The 13588-nt window shown below is 35.9% G+C and overlaps 1 protein-coding gene across 1 annotated transcript in view; it reads left to right on the top strand.

The window, feature by feature from the left end:
• The window catches only part of CLASP1 (cytoplasmic linker associated protein 1), a 4127769-nt gene extending 4124104 nt beyond the window's left edge, over window positions 1–3665 (top strand). Inside the window, exon 41 of the mRNA XM_044073692.1 lies at window positions 2890–3665. Within this exon, the coding sequence (XP_043929627.1) occupies window positions 2890–2976 (87 nt within the window). The 3' untranslated portion in view covers window positions 2977–3665. The remainder of the gene's footprint in view (window positions 1–2889) is intronic.
• The last annotated feature ends 9923 nt before the right edge of the window (window positions 3666–13588 follow it).

The following is a 13588-nucleotide window of genomic DNA, read 5'->3' as shown; positions in this document are numbered from 1 at the left end:
AGATAACCCAAATGTGATGGCTGCAGCAGTAAATACACTCGAACATCTACATTCATGGTAAGTGTACACAACTGTACTTTCCTCTTCCTCAACAATTAAAGTCCATCTAGCGGTAATCTCAAATTTCCATATGGGCTTTGATGGATCATCCCTTATGTCACACAAACTTTGTAAAGCCTTCTTAAAGGGAGCCCTAATGTTAAGACCTCCTTTTAAAAAAACACTCCTCCATGGGACCTAACATTAGTTCTTCAGTCCCATACTTTGACTCCCTTTGAACCATCAGCTACCTGTGACTTAGTTTCTGACTTGGAAATCTTTATTTTTAGTGTTTTGTCACATGTGCCAGAAGAGTATCTGAACTCCAGGCTTTGTCCTGCAAACCAGCCTACTAAGGCAGGGTCGCCCTTAGGACTAATTCATCCTTTTTACCGAAAGTAGTCTCAGAATCTAATATCAATCAGACACTTCAGCTACCAGTCTTTTTCCCTAATTTTTCCAACAAAGGGGAGTTGTTAGACATCCACAGATAGTTATGTTTTTATCTTCAAAGGACAAAAGACCAGAAAATCCAATCGTTTGTTTCCTTTTCCTCTCTTTCTTTAGGTAATCCAGTTTCAAAGGTTACCTTGGCGAAATGGCTTAGAGACTGTATTACATTTATTTGTCAGTCGAAAGGGATCCATCCTTCATGCCCAGTTAAGGCCCATTCAACTAGAGCTGCAGTTTTTCATGCTATCTCTTTAGATGACATTTGTGCAGCAGCCACTTGGTCTTCTCCTCATACCTTTATCACTCATTACAAGCTGGATCAGGTCTCTAGAGGACAGGCATCATTCGGTTTGATGGCGCTCAAGAATATTCTTCCATGAGACCTCCCAAGATTTAGGTAGCTGGGGGCTGTGTCCCACAGTCAAGGATTATGTGAAGATTGAAAACACCAGATAAGGAAATTGTCTTACCATAACGTTCCATCTGTGTTGTCGATCTTCACTAATCCTTGTCATCCCCTCCCTCCGTCCCCCAGCCTGAGACTCTTAGTGGATCGAACTCTCCCAGGACTGGCTTCATGTTATAGACACATATCTGGTCTTTTCTTCCTGTTTATTTGTCTGCCACTAATTTAGGCAACCTCGACCTGAGGTAATGTTGAGAGGAGCATTATAGGTAAAAGCCTAGCTCGAGAGTTTGGAAGGCGCGAGCTGAAATAAATGGCCGAGTTGGTTCCGAGGCTCGGAACCGAGCCCACAGCAAAGGATTAGTTCAGGTCGACAACAGAGATGGAATGTTTTGGTAAGACATAACTTCTTTTTATGTCTGACATTGTGATCCAATGTATTAATAGAGGCAAGTAATTCATCTTCAGTTGACAAAAAATATTCATTCATGAGACGCACATAATTTTTTCACTTAAACAAAGATTCAGTTCCCTGACACTTCTTCAGCAGTGCAGAATAGGTGTTGCCATAAACTGTCATTTCCAGGACCTGTAAGGCTCAGGGAACAATATGTAAGTGTAAATAAACCTCAAATGCTGATTACTGCCATTGAAACTATTTGTATTTAATATTGCTGTTCTCAAGTTGAATAATATCTTTAAGTAGATCATTTTAGAGTCAATTGTAACATTCTCAGTACCAGATTCATTTTGAGAAGAATGGCACAAAATTAGAAGAGGGTTACCTTGTACATGTATGACTTACTTAAATCTTTCAGTAACGGTCTGCCCCGTAAAAAGAGGTGTATAATCCAGCTCAATCCCTTTCCCTTTAGCCAAGTTCCATGTGCTGCATAATGAAAAAAAGCAAAACCAAAAATCAGCAAAGTGAATAAATCCAGTTAGGATAGTAAATCAAAAATGTATCCTTTAAAGTCAGAAAAGTGTCATGCAATTTTACATCATCAGTAGTTTGACGTGCTGTTCATAGTGTCTGATTTTTTTTTCAATGTATTGCAATATATAGACTTAGGATACATGATTTACCAGTGTAACATATGTATTCCATTTACAGTCTTTTGTATAAACAACTGTATCGAGGATATCTTGATATGTGAAAGCACTCGTGTTTACAAATAAAAATTTACCCTTGCTTGATTCCAGTTACGGTTGTTTATACTTTATTTTTGACTTTATGTATTGAACTTTGTATTGGTTTTGTGCTTTCCTGTATTGTTTTATTCACAGATGTATTTGAAATTAGCTGCAACTCATGTCCATCTGCCACAACTCATGTCCATCTCCCACAAAAGAAGTTACTTATAGAAACACTTAAGGAAATATGACAAGAATTGTGCAGGCTCCGGATTTATCAGAAGACAGAGAGCCTCGTGGAGCACTTGAAACATCTTTTTTTTTTTTTTTTTTTTTTTTTGCCCTCCTTCAAAACTGTAATGAAAATTTGAGTTGCTTTGCACAGAAGGTACACCTTTTATTTTTACTATTTTTTTTCCCAGTCAAAGCATCCCTACAATAAGCCTAAGGGAGGGGCATAATCCTTTACAAATCCCTCTATTCATTATAGCTGTGCATACAGTTTATCTGTAATCCTAATGTACGCAATTGGACATTTCTTGCATTTAATGCAAAAAAAAAAAAATCTTCTGTTACCTCCAAAATAAGTAATTTTTAATGCCAAAATGATTTCTCCTTTGTGGAACTGCTGAGTGCTTTCATACTTCATAGCTGTACTGTGTGCACCTGCTTATGAGGATGATGCATGTACAACAGAGTTCGCTGAACGTGTTTGATTTTGCTCCTCATTCTTGTACAGATTGTAATTTAACAGGGCTTGTAACAACATATCAGTAAAAATTTGAGAAACGTTTTGTGTTTGATGAAGTGAATTTACTGTCATGAATACTAACAAGACTTCTTTTTACGTTTTCCAGATGAAGTTATTAAACTTGTATATAAAGAGGGCTCAGACCACAAACAGCAACAGTAGTTCTTCTTCTGATGTGTCAACACACAGCTAGCAGCGATGTCCCATTCTGAGATATTCATCTGAGTAGGAAACAGCAGTGCCTCTTGGAGACTTTTCTGCTCAAAGTACTTACATTGGCAGACTTCTTTGATAAAGAAGGACATAAAGACCATTGTTACAATCAGTATTTTATTCTATTCTCCAGTTGCTTGTATGTAGATGCTATCTTAATGGTGTTGAATGTAAAGGAAGAAAGGCCTGTGTCAGTCTTTATAATGCCTAAGTGTTAATATATAAATAGCCATATTTCAGAACTGTAGCTTGCTTACTTCTTGAAAACAGTTTGAGCTTTACAGAGTTTAAAACCTTGAAACATTTTTTTCCTGCTGGGAGAAATGCATTCATTGGAATGACTGTACTTTGAAATGTTTAACTTTCACATTTTAGAGTTCAGGTTGACACCTAACTTTTATTTAAGTATCATGGCAGTACAGATTTTAGTTTGATATTAAATTTTCTGCCGCAACAAAGTCATGTATACTTTCCTGAATACAAATCGGAAGATTATTGTATAAAAAGTGAATGTGTAATCTAAATGCCTACTGTTTGTCTTAGCTAAATGTGAAATATGTAAAAAAAAAATTGTATTTACTTACAAATGAAAGAACATTGGACATTCTTTGCTAAGATTTGTACTGTACTGAATTTAGACACTTTTATTAGAAAAAAAGCAGGAACACAGATGGGGATCTTTATTTTCGACTCCTGATTTTATACATGAATAGTTCTTGTTCCCAGTTTGAGAAACACTAAAAAGAGGCAAGTAGAAAAGCAGTCAGTGAAAAGATATGGTCACACTAATGTGAGAGGTCATTATTATAGACTGTGTAGTAAAAATAATAGTTATTTGAACTATTGTTATGCATAACCTCTTGGAGGCAGCTGTTGGTAAAACAGTGTATTGTCTGACCAGATTCAATATTGTTTTGCTTTCCTTATGTTGCATACAATTGTGCTTCTCTCCCAGTCACCACTGTGTGCCCTTCTAACCTTCTTATTGCAGTTCTTGACAAGTGGGTAAGGCTGCTACTGTGACTGAAATGTTATTAAAATTGGGTATTCAGATGCATCCACTGGAGAACAGGGGGTTAGGACAGCTAAAGTACATCCGTTGTGGGTGGACTTTTTACCCGCTGGTAGGGTTCAGTCCCCTCAACTAGTTGCTTTTGTTAAGCTTAGTATTTTTATGTACAGACCAAAGTGTGACAAGGCATGCTTATTGAGATCCTTGCTGGCCCATTTAAGAAGATGAAGGGGTTTTCTGTTAAGAGAAATGTATGATTTTCAAGGGTGTATTTCAAAACTTTATTTTGTAAAGTCAAAATAGTTATTGTGGGTAAATTAGAAATGATTTTCAGGCTTGTGATCAACTTGTACAAAATAACAAGTTAGTTTCGCTTGTATCAAAACCATTTTTATTTGCTTTTTTTGCATCCCAAACAGGTTTGGTTATATGACAAGAAGTTTGGCTGGGCAGTGCTGCTGCATTTCGTTATTTGGTCATCAGTATTGTTTTATTATGGACAGTGCCTTATAAGCATATCAGTAAATTGTAAATCTGCAGTACAAGTGAAACCTTTTTGGTATTTCCAGTCAGTGAATCCTAAGCAAGATGCTGGCATGATTCATTTCTTTCTACTATGCATATGTTTGGGCTGGAATATTTTGTTTATTTTGTATTAGATTATTTGAAATGCCAGCATCTTATATTTTGAATTTGCAGAATACCAAATGAGATATGTACAATATAACTTCCTTTATAGTGGTCAATCAGTTTTAAAGTACACACACGTGCAGTTTCAGAAATTGTACCTGAACTACATAGACTTTTATTCGAATACTCTGATGAATTGTGAGTGTCGTAAAATTTCAGAGGTTTATCCGATTGCATGATTGTTTTTGAAATCTCTGTTCATATTTTTTGCTTTTGCTGTAATTGTACATACAATCACATGTATTGTCTTCAGATTTAGAAAGCTGTTTTCTCTACCTTAGCAGAAAAAAAAAATATTGTTTTTTAAAGCTACCTTAGAAGAGCCATAATATTGGCAGATCCCGAATTGGCCATGAACTCTGAATGTTTTAGGACTGCTTCAACACGCTGGAGTCCTTATTGTTTGTCACGGCCCCAAAGTCAAGTACATAATTATGAAGTATTCTCATTCCATTATGACGCTGTAGCTGCTGTTCAGCGTTTATCACCTGAATTATTTACAGATATGCTGCCCTTCTAAGAGTGACAGGCTAGTTCTATGAAACATTCTACCTGCATGTTGCCAGTGTGGATTAGTTTACTTTATATTACATTTTATTGGATTTAAAATGCAACAATCTTTGCAGGTAATTTTTGTAGCATTGCACAACATAGGTAATGTAGCAAATTAAAATTAATGAAGGAGCTCTGATATCACAGATATTGTTATCCCTTAACTTGCAGGGAGACAGTTTACAAGGCATTGGAATGGTGATCTACAGTTGGGTCATTAGTTGTGGACCTGTTCTAAAGAGATGTCATCTGTATTTTACACAATGTACAAAGCTTCTTCAGTCAGTCAGTCCTTGGTAAATGCTGTAGAGTTTTCCATATGAAGTATTTGCAGTGTTGTCTATAGTCAGGCTACAACATTGGTAGCATTATGTATAGCTGTCCAAGATGTGGCACATTTACTAGGACTCATTAAACACATTTTTTAGGAATGACCTGGCAGCTGTGGTCTGCTTGAAGTATACTGTCACACTTGTACACTTAACTTACACACCACAGCATATTGTACTACCAATGCTGTACTGCATTCCTTTCCTTTCCTAATTGTGCCTGTTTTAAGGCATGATCCTTCAATTAAAATATTTTCTGAAGTTTTATTTTTTCTCTCTATGATGTCACTGAAAAGTTCATTGAACTTTGCCTTTGGTAATGCCAACAGAGGGAGTAGCACATGCTAGGGCTGCTTGTCCATTAAAGTATGTGGACGCACCCCACACAAGCCATTGAGTGATGTCAGTGCAGGACTGAGAAGAATTGTGTAAGTGAGTACTTAATAAAAAGTTTTTCAAACTTTTTATTGGGAAACTGCCTACCTGATTTTAGTCAGATATGGTAGAAAATACATTTTGACACTTAAGTAATGAAGTGCTACCATGTATACCAAAAGTGCGACTGTACACTTTAAGTGACTTAACCTAAGTCATCATTTTGCAAGCAGTGGGAAATCAAAACCAAGTCCTTATTGTTTGTCACGGCCCAAAGTCAAGTACATAATTATGAAGTATTCTCATTCCATTATGACGCTGTAGCTGCTGTTGCGTGCTTATCACCTGAATTATTTACAGATATGCTGCCCTTCTAAGAGTGACAGGCTAGTTCTATGAAACATTCTACCTGCATGTTGCCAGTGTGGATTAGTTTACTTTATATTACATTTTATTGGATTTAAAATGCAACAATCTTTGCAGGTAATTTTTGTAGCATTGCACAACATAGGTAATGTAGCAAATTAAAATTAATGAAGGAGCTCTGATATCACAGATATTGTTATCCCTTAACTTGCAGGGAGACAGTTTACAAGGCATTGGAATGGTGATCTACAGTTGGGTCATTAGTTGTGGACCTGTTCTAAAGAGATGTCATCTGTATTTTACACAATGTACAAAGCTTCTTCAGTCAGTCAGTCCTTGGTAAATGCTGTAGAGTTTTCCATATGAAGTATTTGCAGTGTTGTCTATAGTCAGGCTACAACATTGGTAGCATTATGTATAGCTGTCCAAGATGTGGCACATTTACTAGGACTCATTAAACACATTTTTTAGGAATGACCTGGCAGCTGTGGTCTGCTTGAAGTATACTGTCACACTTGTACACTTAACTTACACACCACAGCATATTGTACTACCAATGCTGTACTGCATTCCTTTCCTAATTGTGCCTGTTTTAAGGCATGATCCTTCAATTAAAATATTTTCTGAAGTTTTATTTTTTCTCTCTATGATGTCACTGAAAAGTTCATTGAACTTTGCCTTTGGTAATGCCAACAGAGGGAGCAGCACATGCTAGGGCTGCTTGTCCATTAAAGTATGTGGACGCACCCCACACAAGCCATTGAGTGATGTCAGTGCAGGACTGAGAAGAATTGTGTAAGTGAGTACTTAATAAAAAGTTTTTCAAACTTTTTATTGGGAAACTGCCTACCTGATTTTAGTCAGATATGGTAGAAAATACATTTTGACACTTAAGTAATGAAGTGCTACCATGTATACCAAAAGTGCGACTGTACACTTTAAGTGACTTAACCTAAGTCATCATTTTGCAAGCAGTGGGAAATCAAAACCAGGGTTACATGATGACATTTGTTAACAGGTCATACAATTCATGTTTTGAGCTATGTATAGAGTGAACCCTGTTCAAATCACAATTTGCTGTTTTCTAACCATTTTTTGGAGATCTACAGGAGCACCGTATATACGGAACTAGTCCTGTAATGCTCAAGTGAATGTCAGTGGCTGCCAGACATACCAGTGCTGTATATTTATGTCACTTTGTGAGTTTCCAGTCCTGCAAGCAAAGTGATTTAAGCAGAAATCATAACATAACAGTGAGCACATTTTAGTATAGTGTATGCAGACCTCTGTCTTGCGAACTTCATGATTAAGCTTTGTACTGCCTGGGAATTTTTTAGTATGTTATGCTGTCTAGTGTCCTGGGTAGCCCCAGTTTTAGACAAAAACACTGAGCCATGGTTTACTCCACTGTTGTAGGTAGTAAGCTTGAATCTGCAGGTTTCGAGTGCATCTCATTTGTGTTCACACAGCCTAATGAAATTTTGGCCATCACAGCTGCATCTAGTGTAGGCAGGATCAAACTGCCTTTACCACTCTGAGCAAGCTTAAGTTCCATACTTAACTTTAGTAGTTTAGAAAGCCAGTTCTAAGGAAACTATATTAAGATTCTAAAATCTGTGCCCATTTGCGCCTTTTATTAGCAGGTTAGAAATTGAGGAAGAAAATGTGATTGTTTGCATACTATTAGATCATTAATGTGTACTTCTATAATTAATTTTCCTACGAGTTACATCAAGGGATTAAGGTGCCTCCATTAAAACTGCTCAGAAGCAGAAAGTCTTATGAAGTATTCTTGAAATTTTCTTCCTGTTAGATATGTGTCCAAAACAGTTCATATTTAGAAATGAGCTAATAGTGTGAGGGTTTTTTTTTGTCTTCATTGTCTTTTATCCCTTTTGAGCAATCATCTGCTACAAGAAGACCTTGTACATTGAGATCTTATGAACACCTACCACATTCATTTGCTGCATCAAGAGGTCCATGGTTAATTAGCACTGTAATTCACCTATCGCTTTCTGATGGCTGCTCTAAGTTTTTTGTTTTCTTTATTGGTCTACATTTCCTCATATCTTGGAGCCAGTGCATCAAGATTGCCAGTCTTTAGAGATGGGATAAATTAAAGAAAATTAGTACCAAATCTATAAATGTTGGAATAGGCTTCATTTAGCAAAAATCTGCTGGTAAGCAAATTCAAATGCTTAACTGATTGTAGAGAAGCTTTGCTGTACATATCTGTTTCATTCGGTTACAGGAAATAGCTTTGTGTACTGGAAATTATATAAATGATGTCATTGCTACTCAAGCAGCGTTGATGTTATGTGATATTTACGAATGAGGACAAAACAGGATAGCAGTATGGGAATGCAAATTACATTTTATTTCAAATCTTCAACCTGCTACGGTTTCGTAATATACTACTCTTTCCTCGCATTTCAGTGGTTTAATAGGTATTCCTTTGCATTAGTAAAGGTTAATTTGTTATTGCTTGACACATTTATTCAAAGTACTGTTAAGTCAGAATGTTCATTTGCTGATTTCCTTATGTTTTCTCAAGTACACTTTGTGGTGAGTTCAGTGTTTTATTTAGTGCTGTTTATAAAAAAAAATGTCATCTATTTCTTTAATAATAATTAAGCACAGGTATCCAACATGCAAATGACACCAAGACCATAACATTCTTAAGTTAGTAGCTGTGCAAAAGCAAACTTACTGGGTCTACTTGCTCAACAAATAGGTACTAAAACGAAATAAAATAAAACAAAATAAAAATGGACCCCAGCTTTCTGTACAATTAAAACATGTACTACTTTAAACACTAATCTTTCACTGTTACATTAAATCATATGTAACTGTTCACTACTGGGATTATTAGACAGAAAATGAAAGGAACACTTTCACCCATAAATGTTAGTGGCTTAGTTTCTCACTGCAGTTAATGCACTGTAATGTTCTTAATTTCATTTGCTGGGTATGTTTGATTTCTGATCTTACTATAAAAATGCTTGTAGATAATGGAATATTAAATTATACTGTTTTTAGATAAATGAATTTTGATAACTAACTTGGAGAAGTTTGAATGCTTTATTCTTGATGACTATTTCAGTTGTAAAACAAAAGACCCAGGCCTTACTTTCTTAAGCAAATAATGCTTCACCTGCTGATATGTATATAAATATAAAATTATCTTAGTGTTTTTTTGTTTTTTTTTAAAGATGTATATGAGTTGTGCAGCTAAGGACTTATCTTCAAGTACTTCAGTAGCAGACTGTTTCAGTTTACACAAGCTGAGATCAGGTCTTTGCCTGTACTGCAGCCTTGTCCCTGCTAAGTGTACCATTTTTCTCCACTGCCTCCTGATTGGCTGCTCCGCCCTTTTGTTAGTAACCATGTAGTATAATGTCACTGTAGACGTAGACTCTTTCATTCATTTCTACATTGTGATTGAAACTAATAAGTTTATGCGTTGAGTATAAAGTGATTATGCCAACCATGGCTGGCACCATTATTGATAAGAACCTAGGGCTGTTGAGGCTGCAGTGACTGAAGGTTCATATATTTAGCTGCCACACTGCCTTATGCCTCAGCACTTGAATTGCATGGTACTTTATGTACCAGTCACCCAGAATGTGAACATCTCAACTCTTGTTGATCATTGTTAAGCAGAGTGTCACAGGCATATTACAGCAGTTGCACATTTTTTCATCTGTTTATTTCATTTTTAAGCTTTATCTACAAAAATGATGAGTGAGTAATAATATATTATGTCTTAAGGTTTAAAAATCATAACAGTGGAACCCAAGGGACAATGATTGGTTCTTGTAGTAGTTATACAAGATTCTGATCTCATATGAAATTGTACAATACCAAACAGAACAGTCTTTCAGGCTCTTAGATTAGCTTTGTCTGTGCACACTATTAGCGAAAGCTGCACGCTGCATTGTTGGTTGTAACATTTGTACTGGGGACAGAAATCCATATCTTAACTGTTAGCATCCACATTAGCCCACTTTTCCAGCTACCTACTTTATTTGCCCTTCCAAAGGTTGTGTTTTCCAACTTTGTGAATTTATTGTCACACTTAAAATATTTAAACTACACTTGTACTTCACATCTTAAAACTGTTCGGTTACCAAACTATCTGTATTTTATCTTCAACTAGTTGCACCCATCCTGAACTGCATGGACAAGTCAGATTAATTTATTTACTCCCGGGTTATGGTATTTTTTTTTTTTTTTTTTTTTTGTATAACTATTTCCAGAGGCATGTGGCATTTTAAAAGTACACTGTGTGTGCTTGCCTCAGCTGTAAAGAATTGCAGTACTATTTGAATATTCATTTTTCTAGCTTAATTAATGGCTTACCAAGGACTAGTAACAGTAAGAGAAAGCGGTTCTTATCTATGTAGATCAGCTTCTTTGCCCTTAGTATTTTCACAGACATATTAATATATAATGTTGGACAAAAGCCAATATTTTCTAGACTTCTGTTGGATTTACTAATGGTCATGTTTCAAACTAAGAAAGAGCAAAAATCTGAGGGTGTGACAAGTGTGACAACCATTAGACATGGTTTTCCTGGGTGAGTGTAACTGCGCATGTATGTTTTTGTTTGCTTTTTGTCATGATACATTCACTTTTGTATTTATATTTTATTGGTTTTATTTTGTGTGTATTATGGCAAATGTACAGATACATTGTTTTAACATTATCATGTGATAGAATTTGCTAAGAAAAACAAACCCCAAGTTTGCTCTAGAATAAACCTAACTTTAAAGTCCCAGTTTTCTGAGTAGTGTTTTTTTTTAATAAAGCTGTAGTCCTAACTGTAGAGTAATGATGTGGTTAATCATCAGGCTGCATTCTGCATACTTAAACATCTGACATCTTTACTAAGTATGTGTACAGTCCTTACTAATGTTCTAAAACTTTCATTGCTGTTGTCAGGCACTGAATCCTATGGAAAGTCTGTTCAGCAGTCTTACCAGTCTGTCATATAATGACTTGTGAGTTCCTTCAATGTCTTCATTTTTTCTAGTGTTCCCTTGTTAATTTCTCATCAAATCTTCTCCAATGCTTCATTAGTCTGTCAGTTTACTGCACTTAATTGCTTTTTGTCTTTTATTTTTTAAACATAAAATTTAATAACCGTAGTTTGTTTAATGCTTTGCAAGATATTGACTGTGAGCTCTGTCTTTGCAGCCAGATGCCTTCTGTTCCAAAGTGTGAAACTGAGGTCCTATCCTAGTGTTGTATTCATGCATTTAATCATCTTCAAATTCAAATTACTCATTTAAGCCAGTGCAAAGTTATTGGGGGGGGGGGTTCAGAGCAGGAGTCTATTCAGGCACAAGGCAGGTAAACAAATCCTATTGAGGGGGGCAGCCCAACAAAGAACACAGACTCACATTTGTACTGCATGTACACCTTCAGGACGTTTGAATGATCACTGTAGTAGCCTGTGAAAAAATAAACAGACGCAGGGAAGACATAGAGACTGCACATCAGGCACCCTAATCTGAGAACCTAACTGGAGAACCAATAAGTGTAAAGTAAAACAGCGATGCTAACTCCTGCCAACCAGTAGTTTAATGTTGCCTTATATGTTAACAGATTATAATTATGAAAGTCACTCTTGTAGCACTGAGGTTATCTGATTTGGCTCAAGTATAATAAAAACTGAGAGTGCAGCTACCGTAAGGAAGATAAACTAGTGAAAAACAAAAAGACAGCTTGGAAACACCAAAGCAAATTCTCTCTCAGTTTAATTCTCTTTCTGTTTAATGAAGCGCTTTTCGTCTTGCACATGTGGCAAGACTTCATCAGAAACTGAGCAAACTTCAACACAAGCAATATATACACACCCTTTTTGGCACATGACACTTCTAATTAAAATCTTGTGTCTTAAAGGCACATCCACATTATTGCTACTTAAAACATTTTTAAAAAACGAATATGACTGACAATATTTTAGAACATCTCAACCCTTCCCTTCCTTCAGAATTTTGACCTGTAATGGTGATAGAAATATATATACAAACATACATATACTAACAATACTATATCTCAAATTATTGTGTTGACTCAAAATATGATATTACTTAGTTGACTAAAAAGTCAGAAACTTACATATCCGAGTCAAAAGATGTCAGATATCACAAATATGAACGCATTTTCTAAAAATGCATACACACATTAACGTTTAAGATTTTTCAACTTCAGTATACTGTTTAAAGATATTGTCTCATTCAAACCCGGGTAAAACATTGCCCCAGTGCGTATTGTTAGTATATGTGTATGTATAGGGTGTGTATATATTGCTTGTGTTGAAGTTTGTTCAGTTTCTGATGAAGTCTTGCCACATGTGCAAGATGAAAAGTGCTTAATTAAACTGAAAGAGAATTAAACTGATAGAGAATTTGCTTTGGTGTTTCCAAGCTGTCTTTTTGTTTTTCACTAGTTTGTCTTACTTTGGTTCCTGTCTGTACCGTAAGGAAGATGTCATTGGAGGAATAAATAACACTTGGGTTGTTCAGAGCATAGCTGGTTTATTGCTATCATGTTTTGTCATAACTGAATGCCAGTCCCCCTACATAGGCCAGTGCAATGGTCGGATGTTAGCATTAGTAGTGACATCTGGTGGTAAGCAGTTCCCAAATAAGTAGTGTTGGTATGTGTCCCAATTAGTACTTTTGATGAAAGTATCCCTTCTACTGTACCACTCACATTTACTTACTTAGTTATTGACATTTGATTACCTCGGTAAGAGCCCATTTTTAAAGAAAGCCTAGGGAGAAAAGTTCCACAGTATTACAAAACATTTTAAGAACAATAATTTTACAATCTTCAAAAATAATACAAAAATGTCTATAGTTAACCAGTTGAGGCTTTTTAGTGCTATATATTGGTAGGTTCTAAAAGAGGTAATGAAAGACAAAAGCATAATGAGAAAACTGTAAGCTTTTCAAGCATTTTTGAATTATACTCACTAATTTGCACTAAGCAGTAACACTTTCAAGTGTCACAACTATAATGCAGGGGCAGAAGTTGGATATCCTTTCTGCTGAAGTAACATTTCCGTTAAAAATATAGTCTTACAGAAAATGTGCACACACATTTGCATGGTCTTTTCCCCCATGGAGGTTTACTTTAACAGTAAACCTTAACACCTAAGGATAATCCAAATCAGCATTAAGAGATTCAGGTTGGTGGTCAATTAAAAATTCCCTTCAGCACAGCCATCGCTAAAGCCTGTGTTGTGATTCAAAGAT

The sequence above is a fragment of the Protopterus annectens genome, chromosome 6.part0 (assembly GCF_019279795.1).
Source record: "Protopterus annectens isolate FY-2018-M chromosome 6.part0, PAN1.0, whole genome shotgun sequence".
Taxonomy (NCBI): domain Eukaryota; kingdom Metazoa; phylum Chordata; order Ceratodontiformes; family Protopteridae; genus Protopterus; species Protopterus annectens.
Note: the sequence above shows the minus strand (reverse complement) of the source record. Positions and strands in the feature narration are given on the sequence as shown.